The sequence below is a fragment of the Heterocephalus glaber genome, unplaced genomic scaffold, assembly GCF_053883595.1.
Source record: "Heterocephalus glaber isolate CG9 unplaced genomic scaffold, H.glaber_assembly_v1.0 deba00001760, whole genome shotgun sequence".
Lineage (NCBI taxonomy): Eukaryota > Metazoa > Chordata > Mammalia > Rodentia > Bathyergidae > Heterocephalus > Heterocephalus glaber.
This window is the reverse complement of record NW_028258457.1, coordinates 4,817,606-4,832,385: the sequence shown is the minus strand read 5'-3', so window position 1 is coordinate 4,832,385 and position 14,780 is coordinate 4,817,606. Positions and strand designations below refer to the sequence as shown.

Below are 14,780 nucleotides of genomic sequence, written 5' to 3'. Positions count from 1 at the left end.
GGCTGGGGCACCTCGCTGCCCTAGGGGTGGCAGGGCCGGCAAGGCTAGGTGGCCAGGGCAGGATTGTGAAAGTAGCTGTTGTGGTTCGGGAGAACAGAAAGAGAAGGGCAGAGGATGCAGGTCCATGGACAGGGCTCATCAGCATCCAGGAGGGACAGGCGGAGCCTAGGGGCAGACACAGGGCCCCAGGGAGGGGCGGTGCAGGAGCCCGGAGGGTCTGAGAGGGCCCTGGGAGCAGGACCACTGGGGCCACAGGGTCTGTGAGAGGGCCCTGGCAGCCCAGGGCATGTGGAGCTCGAGGAGGAAGGGGAGGGAGGACAAAGAGGACGAGGACGGCTCAATCCAAGACACACACAAGGATGCAGCAGGCAGCTGTGCAAAGGCCCTGGGGCAGGACTGCCCAGCAGTGTGGCTGGAGCAGAGGCAGCAGGGGTGGGTGGAGGGGACAGGAGGCAAGGGGGCCTGGGTGTGCTGAGGTGGGTGAGGGCAGTGGCGGCTGTGTGCAGACTGGACAGGGCTGGCGAGGCAGAGACCGGGCAGGAGTCCTAGTGGCAGGGATGTGACCCAGGCCTGGATCTGGTGGGAGGTGGCAAAGGGCAGGTTGATTCTCGATGTTCATTGGGTTTGGTTTTGTTTACATTTTTTATTGTGGAGAAATAAACACGACACAGTGCCATGAAGTGAACCAGCCAGCAGCCCTCACTGTCACAGCCATCTCCGGGAATTGCAGGAGGTCCCAACACCACATCCTGTCCTGAGCGTTTCCTGTCCGTGGGGCCCACGCCGTGTGCCCTTCGCATCTGGCATCTCTCTGAGCAGTGTCTCCATGGTCCCTCCATACAGTGACGAGTGTCACAGCCTCTCTTCCTGGCTGAGTAATGTTCCAACAAGGGGGCCCAGCTGTGTGTCCCACCTCCCCGGTGTCGAGCGCTCACAGACCGACCTTGCCCCCTCTGGACACATTTTGGAAACAGAGATGAAGGATGGGACAGGATGAGGAGGAGCAGTGTGCGGGTCACAGGTTCCCAGGCCCCGGGAGGATGAAGCCAGGGACGCTCAGGAGCCCCATGTAGGGCTGGGGACAGCCCAGGAACCTTGAGGGCTGAGCCCAGGCGACGGGCATAGAGCTCACATTGGAGCAGGCTTGGTGCCTCTGACCCTGCCACCCACACAGGTCACAGACAGCTGTGAGACGCCGGAGTGGCTCACTGCCACCCCTGCCACCACCGGAGCCCACTGCTGTTGCCAGGACACCAGGGTGGTGGCCTGTGTCAATGTCAACAATGGCCCCAGAGGCCTTGGGCAGAGCTTCTGGGCACACAGAGGCAGCCATGCAGACCCTGCAGCAGGAGGCTGCCGGCACCTATGTCCCCTCTGGCACCTTGGAAGTGGACTTCCCCAGCCCGCTGTACAGGTGACCCCCGTCCCTCACCTGCAGGGACCCTGGCCCACCCCGAGTCAGGTGTGACAGGGATGCGTCTGGCATGTCCTGCTTCCTCCCCACTGCCCAGGCTCCCCCAGATCCTGTGCCCCTGCAGCGCAGCTCAGTGGCCCCCGGGCTGTTGGTGGTGGATGTGGACACAGGGCTCAGCCCTTAGTGGTCAGGGACTTCGAGACACTCAGCAAATGAAACACCTGCTGGAGCCCGCCCTCGGCAACTTAGGAGACCCTGTCTCAAAACAGAAAATCCAAAGGGCTGGGGACGTAACTCACCATAACCCTGGGCTCCAGCACCAGCACCTCAACAAACAGCACCATGGGGGCTTCTCCATCTCCAAGGAAAGAAAGGGTAAGTTGAGGCAGGTGTGACTGTGACAGAGCCTCCAGCTCCGTGCAGCAGATGGTGCGCTCCCTGTCTGCTTCTAGAAGGGACAGGATCTGGAGAGCAGCAGCCGGTGCAGGGTCCAGACAAAGTCCCTCCATGCTCCATTACTCTGGACTGTTTGCTTTTGTTTTGTTTGTTGGGGTATTTTTGGTATCAGGAATCAAACTCAGGACCTTGCACTTGCGAGGCAGGTGGCAGAACCACCAAGCCAAATCCCTGGTCCGTTTTGGGGTGTTGTTTTTTTTGGTACCGGGATCGAACTCAGGACTTTTCCTTGTGAGGCAGGTGGCGGCACCACTGAGCTAAATCCCCAGCCCAAGGGGTTTTTGTTCACTTTGCCTTTCTGAGGTTGGAATCCAGGGTCTCCTGCATGTCTGCGCTCTACCGCTCGGCCACACCCCAACACTGTTTTAGTTTTCAGGGTTTCATTTTTTGGAGACCGGCTCACTAAATTATCCGGGCTGGCCTCATACTTTTGATCCTTCTGCCTCCGCCTCCTGAGTACCTGGGATTACGGGCCGAGCTGTTATCTGAATAACCCCACTGAAGTGTGGTTTTTCACATCAGGAGCATCTTTCCACTTCCCCCCTCAGTATGGCAGCTCTGGTCTTTCCTGTTCCCTTCCTCTTGGCATGCACTGCCTCAGGGCCTTTGCACATGCTGTGGGCACTGCTTCAGGGGAGGCCTCCGGGGCCCTCAGCCTAAGAGGCTTTCTGCCTCTGAGGCCACCTGGGTGGCACTCTTCAGGCAGTCACACCATTTCACATTTGATCTGAGACGATTTCGTCCTCCCTGGGCCACCTGTTCAGCCCCAGGCTGAGTCACATCCTCTTGCTACACCTCCTCGATCAGAGGGGTTTCTGGGAAGAAGGGAACTGCAGATCTGGCGGAAGAGACAGGGACTTCTGTTTTGTTTTGTTTTTGTGGTACTGAGGTTGACCCAGGGCCTTCACACTGTGCTCCATCCCCAGTCTTTTTTGGGACAGGGTATCCCTAAGTCACTAAGTTGCCCAGGCTGGGTGTGAACTTGTGATCCTCCTGCCTCAGCCTCTGGGATTGCTGGGATGATAGGCATGGGCCACCACATATGGCGAGACAAAGACTTTTAAATGTATCCAGAAGTGGCCACCACCTTCGTCTTCCCCTCCCCCTCTCTTCCTTGGGTAGGAGGAGCTTAAAGGCAAAAGGTTCCTGAGGGTCAGGGATGCTGGGCAGAGGGGCCCTGTGCAGAGGGAGCCCCAGAGGCATCCCAAGCCGGGGGCTCAGGGCCAAGTGGGACTTTGCAAAGGGACCAATGTGCCCATTCTTGAGATGCCCAAGCTGAGGCCAGGAGGCCCAGGGACAGCCACATTCAGCCCGTCCCTGGCCCCCAGCAATGACTACCTGTCCCTGGAGGGACCCCGCTGGGCGCCGGTCATCAAGCAGGCAACACGGTGGAAGTACACGCCCATGGGGCATGACGCAGCCGGCCAGCTATGGTACACGGGCCTGAGCACCCTGGATGGCCACTGCCGCGAGGCCCACGCCTGCTGGCAGGGATGCTACAGCCACCGCGAGCACCGCTTGCCCCTGGGTGAGTTCACGGCCCACCCTGCCACCAAGCCCCAGCCAGCCTGGCGAGGGGCGAAGCCACTAAGCCCCGTTCTCCCACCCCACAGCCTACACCCAGCACCTTTGGGACACAGCCTGGCATGACCCGACCATGCCCGCCCCGTACCTGAGTCCCGGCACTCAGTGGGGGAGTGTGCCGTGGAGGAACAGGCCCATCCGGGACAAGGAATTTGGTGAGGAAGGCAAACAGGACAGGCAGGGGTTGGGGGAGCAGGGAGCCCTTGCCCAGCAGGGGCCAGGACGCCGGGGATGCACGGTGACCGGGTCCTTCCCCGCAGTGGTCAACAGGAACCAGTTCGGGATGGAGCGGCCCTGGCAGGCGTCCGACTATGTGCCTGGCCTGTCCCAGCCACAGCGCCCACGCTACACCACCCAGAGCGCCCGGCACTGGGACCTGGAGCCCTACTGTCCCTCCACCGCCCGTGGGTCCTCACAGGCCACAGCTTCTTATAAAGCTCATGCTGTCCACGCCACCCGCCTCTGCCTGTGCTGTCCCTGCCAGCCGCCCAACGCCCCTCTTCCTCCAGCTTCTGCACCCCCACGCTGCGTAGGGCTGATCTGGAGAGAGCAGGGCCACGGGGTGGGCGGGCATCAAGGGAGTCCCCGGTGACCACAGCCAGGACAGCAGACGCTGGGCAGGCAGTGGCCCTCACTCCCCAGACCCCACCCAGTCCCAGGCACAGAGCAGCTGAGTAGGGTCCCCACCCTGTGGGCACCTCTTTATTTACTCCCAGTGGGGACCTCGGAGTCCCGGGCAGCCCCGCTGCCCATGTGGCCGGGCCCAGCCCCACAGCCTTGAGTCCAGCCAGGGCACAGGCAAGGCTGTCCCTGGGCCCTGCACCCCCACGGGACCTCGCTCCCTGCCCTGCCCCAGAGAGGGCCGCCCACCCCACCCGGAGGGCAGCCCCAGAGCTGGGGCCAGTGGGACCATCCCCAAGCCCAGCACTGGGCTCCAGGCACATGGTCCCTCCGTCTGTGCAGCTGCGGAGCCCACTGGGTCATGGCCGGCCTCCTGGAAAGGATGGGTGGGTGGTGTCAGGGAGGGCCGGTCCCAGCCCGCCCAGCCCGGTGGCCACTCTGGCCTTGTGCCTGGGGAGGGGCCCATGACTCACGGTTCTGGTTCCGAAGGCGGATGGGCCAGACCAGCAGGCTGCAGAGCGCCAGGGTGGCGGCCACACCCACGCCGCCCGTAACAGCCACCATGACCCAGTGGTAGAAGTCCATGCAGGCCTTGCAGCACAGCTCTGAGCTGGGGACAGAGGGGCGGCGTGGGTGACCTCCCCCCACACACACCCAACAGCTCAGCCTTCAAATTCCTGGTCCTTGGCTCCCACTTTGTCCCCAACAGCATCTTCCCCAAAGTCGCCACCAGAGGGCGCCATGAGCACTGAGTCAGGTCCTCTCTCCTCTCTTAGCCTACATGGCTCCCACCTCCCTGGGGCCAATGCCTAAGTCCTCCCTGTAGCCCACAGGGCCCTGCACGACCCGCCTGTCCCCTCCCCTCCTCCCCACCTACCCCTCACTCCCTCTGTTCCACCCACATGGGCTCCTTGCTGCTCCTGCACTGCACCATGCTCCATCCTGCCCCAGGGCTTCTGCACAGGCTCTGCCCTCTGCACCGGCCTAGACCTCCCCAACTCCCTCCCGGCCCCTGGGGAAGCCCTTCCCAGCTCGCTGCCAGTCCTCCCTCCCTAAGCTGTCCCTTCCCACCACCCACCACCAGTCTCCATTGAACACTCATGTTTCCAATTATTGACGTGGCTGGCACTGCCCTTAGCTCCATGAGGCCAGGGGACCAGGTTGGCTTTGCTGTTAGGTACCAGGACAGTCCTGGAGCCAACTCTAAAACCATGCACATCTGAAACCTTGAGTTTCCTGGCCCTGAGTTCTGTGGTCCTTCTGCTTCTTGCATTTGCATACCATGTCCTCAGGACCCAGCTCACAAGAGGCTCCATGTTTGTTGACTGAATTATGGAGTGTAACGATCTCCCTTGCCTGTGAATCCCTCTGTCCAAGACTGTATCCCCCACCTTCAACACTGCCTGGCAGAGAGCAGGTCAGAGCCCACCTGACGAGGGAAGGCAGGAAGGAAAGAAGGAAGGGAGGACAGACTCACGGGCAGGGGTGCAGGCTCTGCACAGCCATGACGGCCAGCCCGTTGGCCACCTTGTCCGAGAAGCTCATGGCACCGTACACGAAGGCTCCGCTTTGCTGGGGGACACAGGGCAGGGTCAGTGCCCAGGACTCGAGTCCCAGTCCCCGGCCTCCCTGGGTCCCATCGCAGCCTTACCGAGTGGGAACCGATGAGGTCGGCCGTCATGGCCAGTGAGGTGACCAGGATGGTGGCGCAGCCCGCACCTAGCAGCACAGCTGCCGCATACACTGCCATGCCCAGCCTGTCGGCCAGCGTCACCCAGGAGGCGAAGGCCAGGACCACCAGGAGCCCAGCGAAGTAAGTGAACTGCAAGGGAAGGCCTGGGGCCTCAGCACACACCGCTGGGCACCCCAGGCCAGGCGCTGGGCCTCTCTGGGCCTCAGCCTGCCACCTCCACCCCGACCTCAGCAAATGAGGGGCTTCAGCAGGAAAGCCCCCAAGGAGGCCCTGCTAAGACTCAGGTCCTAAAACTAAGTCCTGCTAAGACTTAGGGCTCTTTTATTTATTGACTTACTTATTTTTTGTCTTTTGTGTGTTGAGACAGGGTCTCCCTATGCAGTTCGGGCTGGCCTTGAACTCACTGTGTAGCTCAGGCTGGCCTCCGACTCACTGCAACCCTCCTGCCTCAGCCCCCTGAGTGCTGGGATGACAGGCATGTGCCACCACGCCCGATTAAATGTGTTGCTCTTTATGGCCACATCCCAGTCCAAGCTAGACAGAGGCCCTGTCTCAAAAATACCAAAAATAGGGCCGGGGATTTAGCTCAGTGGTTCTGCCACCTGCCCTGCAAGGGCAAGGTTCCAAGTTCCATGCTTGGTACCGAAAAACAAAAACAAACAAAAAAACCCCAAAACAAACAAACAAAACAAATGCAAGTCCATTAAAATGAGAGAAAACCAAGGATTCTGATCCTTGTTCCAAGTGCTTAGCTCAAAACAGCCCAGAAAGTTCTAAAGCTCTGCCCCCTCCCCCAGCTGAGAAACCAGGTGCTAAGAAGACAGGATATTGGATTCTTTTCTTTTTGTAGCACTGGGGATTAATCCCAGGACCTTTGCACTGAGTTCCATCCCCAGCCTTTTTTTTTTTTTTTTTTAATTATTACTGTGAGACAGGGTCTCACTAATTCACTAAGCTGCCCAGGCTTGAACTTGAGATCCTCCTGCCTCAGCCTCCCAGGTATAGATTACCACACCCAGTTAGAATCTAGGATTCTTGACTCCCAGATCCTGGCTTCTCCCAGGCAATGTGTCCAAGGCCTCCCCAGTTCCCCAGCCACTCACGTTCCTCCCGATGGACCTGTTGAGGGGCTTCATGAGGAAGGAGGAGAAGAAGCCACTGAGGTACATCACCAACGGGATGGTCGCAATGAACCTCTGTTGGGACATAGGTAGGGCAGGGGGCTTAGATGCAGCTCAGCAGCCCAGGGACCAGCCTACCTCCTTTCCACTGTCTCGTCCAGCTCACCTTGGGCAGGTGCAAGGAGTAGGTGAGGTACATGGCGATGTAGGTCTGGGACAGGTTCACAATGAGCCTTGTGGTCATGTATAAAATGCCTACCTGTGGACAGATCAAGAGAGGGACAGGTACGGGGCAGCTGGGCCATGGCTCTTGCAGCTGGGCTGATCCATTAGTAGCGACTGCCCAGCTGGCCAGGCAAGAAGGAGAGTAGTGATCAGTGATTGAGTAGTAATGTCTGTTCTGAGTGGCGATCAGTAATGGATTAACGTCTGCCCCAAAACGTGATTGGTGACCAATTAGTAATGTCTGCCCCAGCACAGGTGTGGAAAACGGAAGCTATCTGCTGCCCTCCTGCCATGCTGGAGAGTGAGTGTCCCCAGCAGCCTTGTGCATCCCCCACGACACACATACCTGATAGAAAGCTGGCTCCCGGAGCCAATGTTTCCAGAGCAGCAGGGGCCCAGTAGCTGAGGAGATCAGGGGACTATGCTCGTCTGGTTCCTCCACCCGCCTCGGCCGGTGCCGCTCACGGGTGCCCAGGTGAAAGAGCAAGGAGAAAACAGCTCCCACTCCTACCACTGCCAGGGACAGGTTCTGAGGACAGAGCAGGGGGTCAGCAGTGGCTGCCCTGCCCCAGGGGACCCTGGGTTGGCCAGCCTGGCCCCAGCTCACCCGGAACACGGGCACATCTTGGACACCCAGCTGGTCACCCACGGCGATGTCCTCGGTGGGCCCTGAGTGGGAGGAGGCCTGCAGGTGCAGAAGCAGCCAGGCGGCCCCATAGACTGCGATGTTGGCCACCACGGTGAAAGCATACCTGGGGGTTTGGGGGGGTCTTAGCACAGCAGGGACACTACGCAGCCACTTCCTGGCCACTTTCTTCCCAACAAAGAGCCACTTTTGGGGAACCCCTGACTGGGAGTGCCTTCAGCCACTGACACACTGAGTGGCCCCAGGGAAACTGCTGCCTAAGTCTCCCCTGCCTGCTCCCTAGGCCCCATACAGACCCCGAGACTGAAAAACCAGAGTGCAAGAACCTTCAGGCCAGGGCAGGGCAGGGCAGGGCAAGGGCTCCACGGCTCAGAACCATCCAGGAAGGGGTTGGAAAGGAAACTGACCTGAGACGACTAGTTTCCTGTTTTGTTTTGTTTCTGGCAGTCCTGCGGACTGAACCCAGGGCCTTAAAATTGAGTGCCACCCCCAGCCCTTTTTATTTTTATTTTGAGACAGGATCTCACTAAGTCAAAGTTGCCCAGGGCCAGGGATTTAGCTCAGTGGTTCCACCACCTGCCTCGCAAGCTAAGGACCCGAGTTCAATCCCCGGTACCAAAAAAAAAAAAAAAGTTGCCCAGGGTGGGCTTGAATCTGGGATCCTCCTGCCTCAGCCTCTTAAAGAGTGCTGGGATGATAGGCATGCACCACCGTGGCTGGCCTGTTTCCCTTTCTGAAAGTTGGGAACCAGGCAATCCCAGAGTTCATATGAAGGTGGCATTCACTGAGCAAAGTGGACCCATGTAGAAGCCAGTGTTTGGCCTCAGCCCAGCCCAGCAGCATCAGCTTGAGGCTCTTGGGACGCTGGGCACTGAGCAGTGCTGTCCCCAGGGCCTGAACTTCTCAGGGCCACAATGGAGAACTCAAAGGCAGGGTTGTCAGGAGGCCAGGATGGGCAGAGCTGGGGATAGACAGGCTGATTCAGAGATGGGGGCCTTTCATGAAGATGCAATATAAACCCTGGCTTTGGGGCCTAGGGGTGCGCTTCAGTGGTGAGCACTTGCCTAGCATGTGCGAGGACTTGGGTTCCTCCCCCAGCTCTACAAAACTGAGAGAATAAAGCAGATTGTCCAGGGTGGGCCTGGCCTAATCAGGTGATTCTTCAAAAGAGAGCCTAGGGCCTCTTTAAGGGCATAGATGCCCCTTCTGGCTCCAAAGAAACAGCAAACTGCTGTGAGTTCCACAGAAGCCAGAAAACAAATTCTATCACCATGGACATGAGCACAGAATGGGGGCCCCAAGCCTTGCATCAGACCCCAGCCCCGGCTAGCACCTCAATCACAGACCTTCATGCAGGAGCCCCTGGCTCGAGTCCTGACCCACGGGAACAGTGGGATGAGACCCGAGTGTTGCTCCCAGCTGCTCTCTCGGAGTTCACATGCTCTGCGGTGACCGCTGGCTGAGACACCATTTCATGTGTTCCCCCCCAGCGTCACCCAGCCAGGCCTAGCCCGGCTCCCGGCCCCGCCACCCTCCCCAGGGTACCTGAGCGCCGTAAGCTCCACCTTCTCGTGGTCACTGGTGACCAGCTCCGGGATGAGACTGAGGTGAGCGATCTGGGTGGCAGCCCAGCCGAACTGGAAGACCACAATGAAGGGCCCGTAGTACAGCAGCGCGGCCCACTCGGGGGTGGACGCCCCACAGCCCAGGCACGGGCTGAAGATGAAGGGGAAGGACAGCAGGACGCAGACGGTACCTGTGGGCGGGGACAGGGCAGGTCACACCACAGGGCTCCCACCCTGGCCCTGGACACCCCGGGTGTGACGGGTGGGGCTGAAACTGAGGCACGGAGAGGGGCTGGGGACTCTGCAGCTCAGGGCTCCCCAGCTCCCTTGTGGCGAAGAGGGAGACCAGGGCAAGGAGAGCTGAGATCACACTGGAAAAGGACAAAGCCCTCCACACCACGGTCAAGCGGGCAGAGGCACAGGACAGGCTGGAAGAGCCGTAGGTTGCAGCCGCCACTGCAGGGTCCCCTAGAGAGCCACGGAGGCCTTGTCCTCTCCAGCCCCAGCACCAAGGAGAGTCGCCAAGCAGCCAGGGCTCCCATGGGGTTCTGGGTGGACCCGCTGGCCCATGAGCTCAGAGGGGAGAGGAGGCTCCTGGGGACAGACTCCAGAGAACACTCCGCCAGATACCTCCATCCACACTCAGAAGGAAAACCTCGGAACGAAGGCAAAGGTAAACGAGGGCCCGTCCCTCCTCTGCCCCCAGCCTGCCACAGCTCCCACTTTCCTGGGCCCAAAGCCCAAGTCGTCCCTGCCACCTGCCTGCCCCTTCCCCAACTCCCCTCCTCTCTCCCCACCCCTCTGCTCCAGCCACACGGGCTCTTCCCTATTCCTGCACAGCTCTGGGCTTCATGCTGCCCCGGGGCCTTTGCAAGGCTGTGCATTCCCAGCATGCTCTCCTCTCACATATTAACGAGGCTGGCTCCTTTCCACCTCTGGCTTTTGGCTCCCACATCACCTCCTCAAGAAGCCTTTCCTGTCTACCCCCATCACCCACAGACCCTTCTGGCCCTGGACCCTGCTGTCTTCTTCAAAGCCCTTAGCACACCCCAAACTTCTTTGTCTAGTCTGCTTGTCTCCTGCTTCCCCACCAGAGAGCGGGCTCCCTGGGCGAGTGAAGGGCTCTCTGAGTCCTGTCTGGATCTGGGCACTTAGCAACCGAACCAGGGCCTCTGGCCACAGCCCAATGTGCTATTGGCCCATTTTCCAGATGAGGAAACTGAGGCACACTAAGAGACAGAATCCAGCCTGCTGGGTGACCCTGAGCGGGGATGCCCTGTCCAATGTCCAGTGCTCACCCCTCTCCCTGGCCTGGAGCTTAGGCCGGGAGCCCCAGCGGCAGCTGGACTTCCTCCCTCCCTCTGGAGGTGACCTCATCCCCACCCCGCCCTCTGCACCCCGAGATCAGGAAGTGAAACCAGACCACCCCTGCTCTTCGGGACCACCAGATTCTCTAGAACTGGCCCTGGTGGCCATTCTGGGGGCAGAACATGAACTGTGAACTCTAGTCAAGAAAATGTGCCTCTCCGGCCACATTCTACCCTGCTGTGGTCCAGCCCTGTTAACTATTATCCAGGCCAGGCTGGCTGGCTGGGGACCTTGGGCAAGCGGCTTTGCCTCTCTGAGCATCAGTTTCTGTTTCCACTGCTTGGAAGGCACACCTGCTCCCCCAACTCCTACTCACCCTTCAAAACCCCATAAAACAAACCCCAAAGCTAATATGTGCTCTTCCTTCTATAGCCCACCCTCATGATCTGGCCCAGTCCACAGGGGCTCTGTGTGGCTCAGAGGAGCCTCCAGGATTGGCAGGGAATCCTGGGGGGGTCGCTAAGGAAAGGAGAGTCCATCTCCACCACCCAGACTTGGGGGTAAAATACAGAAGTGGGCATCAAGCCACGTCACCAACTCAGGCATCACAATGGGCCACGCTGGCTTCCTCTTACTGGTCTCCCTGTGTGCTCACCTGAGGCAGGAAGAGGAAGGGGGATATCAGGTCGAGGCCTTGCCCCAGCCCTGTTGTGTGCAAATGTAGCTCTTCTGCAGGGTCTCTTTGGGGCCTGTCACCTATGAGGGGCCTCGGGCCGCTTCCCTGCACCAGGCCAGACAGACAGATCCTACCTCAGGGTCTTAGCACATGCAGAACCCTCTACCAGACATATCTAGAGCAGCCTGGCCCAGATGACAGCCCCTGCCTGTCTACCCTGCCTGGCAACCAACGTCTCCTGTTTACCACCAAATTTTCCCAGTGACCAGGAGCAGAGTTGTATGTGGGGCTCTACAGCTGCACATGGGACCCTGATATTAGCCAAACTGAAGGGTCAGTGCTGCTGTCCACTTTTCAGCCCTTTCCCCATTCGCTCTCAAGTGACCCAGGAACCAGCCACACCCCCTCCCCACCCCGATCTTGGAAACCTGACAATCCAGACTGTGATCGGAGCAGGCCAGCCATGAGTGGCCAGGCGATTTGCTGTGTCTTGCAAAAAACATTGCTCCTGAAGGACGGCCTGTGTCCAAACACTGCCCCAGGACAAAGAAGAGCCAAGTGACCTCTCCCTGCTTCCAGACAAGTACAGCCTGGAATCCCAAGGAGTGAGCAGGGTTCCCCGCCCTGCTCCCGAAATACCTGGAGAGCCTGGGACGCCAGTATGTGCCAGTGGCTTCTGTAGGAGCAGTGGGCTAATCTCCAGGCCCTGAAGCCACCTTATCAGGGCTCCAGGGACAGAGTGACCCAGCCCATCCCCGTCACTCCCTGTCACCCTTCACCGAAGCCACAGGTCCCACTGAGAATGGATATAAGGGGAAACAGGGACCCCTCCAGGCCCACCCAGCTCAAATCCTACCTCCTGGCTGCACCCCCAAGACTCTAAAACACGGGGTGCCCCAGACACGCAGAAATGGGCAGGGCTGCCCTGGGGGACAGACAGACAGAGGTGGTTCTGGGCTGTCAGACTACACCCCGAGAGGGTCAGGGTGCCCCAGGACCAGACAGAAAGATGGAGAGGGCCCGTGAAGGTCACTCATAGCCTCAAGGTAGCCAGACAGGGAGGCTGGGCCATGGGCCACAAGTAGGGGACCCAGGGTGGTTATGAAGATAGATTCACAGGTTGGCCAGCTACGGGGCACTGGGCAGCTGGACAGATGGAGAGGTTGAGGCCAAGGGACAGCTTAGGGGAGACTCAGATTGTAGAGCAGGTAGGCAGGGAGGCAGACGGAGGAGGCTCAGGTCAAGGGACAAGACGACAGAGGGAGAACTCAGGTCACAGATGGGGAGATAGAGGGGCTGAGGTGGCACGACGGATGGAGGAGGCTCGGGTGCGGGAGGGCAGAGGGCCGCCGGCTTGGTGCATCCTCACCCGCCAGGTGCCAGGCCTTGCGTGGCCCGTAGCGCGCGCAGCGCCCCCCGGCGGCGCGGTCGGCCTCGTAGCCCACGAGCGGCGTGCACAGCCCGTCGGCGACCTGGCCCAGCAGCAGCAGCAGCCCGGCGCCGCGCGAGCTGTAGGCGCGCACCGAGTGCAGGTAGAGCAGCAGGTAGGTGAACCACATGGACGCGCACAGGTCGTTGAGGAAGTGGCCCACGGCGTAGCTCAGTCGCGCTGCCAGCGACAGCGGCCGAGGGGACGCCCCCGCCCCGGCCACCGGGGGCCCCGGGCCCATGGCGCGAGCGGTGGCGACGTCCGCCCGGCGCAGAGGGACCCGGTCGGGAGCCCCAGGACCCGCGCCGCGCTCTGCTCGTTCGGCGCGCCGCTGTCCTCCCGGTGAGGCTCGCGACCTCCTTTGCGGCCGCGGAGTCCGCAGGCCGGGTCTTTGCGGTCCGGGCGGGGCGGCCCGGCGGCGGAGAATCCCGGAGAGCGGCGGTTGCCTCCACCAATGGGAACCAGCACCAGGACGCGGCAGCCAATCATCAACAAGAAGGGCGAGGTCTCAGGAATACCCTGGGCTCCACGCTGGGGGCCCGCGCGGTCCTAGCACCCGGTAGTGCCCCTGGGGTTCGCGGTACCGGGGGCCGAGTTGGGTCCATCAACACTGCCCACAGATCTGGGGGGGTCAGACAGAGAAATGGGCACCCTGGCCGCCCAGCCAGACTCCCGTCTCCAAGCCCGGTCATCCCAGCTCGTCCGTAGCTTGAGGAAGTCTGATGCCTGCCGGGGAGGATGGGGTGGGGGTGGGGGGGCTGTTGGGTGTGGGCAGAGTCTGGGCCCGCCTCGGGGACCGCTGACTTCCTGCCAGGGAGACCCAATGGGACGCAGCGAGGACGCATTAACACTAATTAATTAGCTATTAGGGATAATAATGGGGCTCCGCGTTGTAAAACCAGCTGGGCTTTTAACAAGCCACGCGGTGCCAAGCTCCCCACGTGGCTGAGGTGACCTCACCCCCGGTTTCTGGGTGTTGAGTCAGGGTGGTAAGGTGTGCGGCTCCTCCGCCTCACCACCCTACAGGGAATGGGTCAGGCTGCAAGGCTGCCCAGGAGCGGGGTGGTGCCCGCCACCAGGCCTCCGCCTGTGGAATGTTGAAACTGTCAATCTAGTCCAGATCCAGCCTCACCCTCTCCTTGTCCCACCTGGGACAAGTCCCTTAACTGCTCTAGCGTCTCAGTCTTCCCAGCTCTAGAATGGGTATAATGTATGATTTTATTTTATTTATTTATTTCTTTTAAAGTAATAGAACTGGCCAAGTGTGATGGTGCAGGCCCGTAATCTCAACATTCTGGAAGGCTGAGGGAAGAGAGATCTCAAGTTTCTAGACCAGCCTGGGCAATTTAGAATTTAGTCAAACCCTGTCTCAAAGTTTTAAAAAAAAAAAAATGGCAGGAGTGACATGCCTGTAATCTCAGCACTCAGGAGGCTGAGGCAGGAGGGTCACCAAGAATTCAAGGGCAGTCTGGGATACATAGTGAGTTCAAGCGTAGCCTGAACTACATAGTGAGACCCTGCCCAAAAAACCAAAAATATATAATAATAATGATAGTAATAAAATAAAAACTAAACAAGGGCAAGGCTGGGGATATAGCGCTGTGTGAAGGCCCTGTGTAAAGGGCCTGGGTTCAAACCCCAGTGCTGGAGGAAAAAAAAAAATATCTATTGGATGATTGAATGGTAGAAATATAGTCAGAAGCCGGACATGGTGGCACATGCCTGTAATTCCCAGCACTCTGGGAGGCTGAGGGGGAGGATCCAGAGTTTGAGCCCAACTCTGGCAATTTAGCAGCTTAGGAAGATCTTGTGTCAAAATAAAAAATTAAAAAGGGCTTGGGATGACGCTTGGGATGACGCTCAGTGCTAAGGCCCTGGGTTTCACCCTCAGTACCACACACAGAAGAAAACAATTAGAGGATCAGAAATGCAGTCAGAAGTTGGGTAACTGAACAGGCAGGGCCAGCTTCTCAACCCAAAGCCTAGGCAGACCAGGGGACCCGGAGTCCAGGACCCCGACACTTACACAGGCTGCATGTACT

The 14,780-nt window shown here is 59.5% G+C and overlaps 2 protein-coding genes across 3 annotated transcripts; one reads left to right on the top strand and one right to left on the bottom strand.

Annotated features, from left to right (window-relative positions):
• Positions 1-1,314: 1,314 nt before the first annotated feature.
• Tektip1 (tektin bundle interacting protein 1) lies at positions 1,315-4,046 on the top strand. Its single transcript, XM_087201421.1, has 3 exons — positions 1,315-1,414; positions 3,199-3,398; positions 3,484-4,046. Exons 1-3 carry the CDS (start codon positions 1,332-1,334, stop codon positions 4,044-4,046), a joined length of 846 nt encoding a protein of 281 aa, XP_087057547.1. The 5' UTR covers positions 1,315-1,331.
• An 83-nt stretch (positions 4,047-4,129) lies between these two features.
• Mfsd12 (major facilitator superfamily domain containing 12) lies at positions 4,130-13,141 on the bottom strand. Of its 2 annotated transcripts, none has more exons than XM_004865835.4 (10): positions 12,679-13,141; positions 9,306-9,516; positions 7,722-7,866; positions 7,461-7,643; positions 7,056-7,148; positions 6,872-6,964; positions 5,727-5,897; positions 5,553-5,647; positions 4,549-4,680; positions 4,130-4,448 (listed from the first exon to the last, which is right to left on the bottom strand). In XM_004865835.4, exons 1-10 carry the CDS (start codon positions 12,977-12,979, stop codon positions 4,157-4,159), a joined length of 1,716 nt encoding a protein of 571 aa, XP_004865892.1. In that variant the 5' UTR covers positions 12,980-13,141; the 3' UTR covers positions 4,130-4,156. The 2 variants fall into 2 exon arrangements, with proteins under 2 accessions (XP_004865892.1, XP_004865894.1); XM_004865837.4 differs by having other exon boundaries at positions 4,549-4,685; positions 12,679-13,135.
• Positions 13,142-14,780: the final 1,639 nt, after the last annotated feature.

What these genes read in the sequence shown, in the direction of transcription:
- Tektip1 (XM_087201421.1), top strand. Translation starts at nt 1,332, where the DNA reads ATGCAGACCCTGCAGCAGGAGGCTGCCGGCACCTATGTCCCCTCTGGC. An exon ending in TTCCCCAGCCCGCTGTACAG is followed by an intron (nt 1,415 to 3,198) that starts GTGACCCCCGTC and finishes CCTGGCCCCCAG; the next exon opens with CAATGACTACCTGTCCCTGG. An exon ending in CGAGCACCGCTTGCCCCTGG is followed by an intron (nt 3,399 to 3,483) that starts GTGAGTTCACGG and finishes CCCACCCCACAG; the next exon opens with CCTACACCCAGCACCTTTGG.
- Mfsd12 (XM_004865835.4), bottom strand. Translation starts at nt 12,979, where the DNA reads ATGGGCCCGGGGCCCCCGGTGGCCGGGGCGGGGGCGTCCCCTCGGCCG. An exon ending in GTGGAGCTTACGGCGCTCAG is followed by an intron (nt 7,867 to 9,305) that starts GTACCCTGGGGA and finishes CCAAACCCCCAG; the next exon opens with GTATGCTTTCACCGTGGTGG. An exon ending in ACCTCATCGGTTCCCACTCG is followed by an intron (nt 5,648 to 5,726) that starts GTAAGGCTGCGA and finishes TGTGTCCCCCAG; the next exon opens with CAAAGCGGAGCCTTCGTGTA.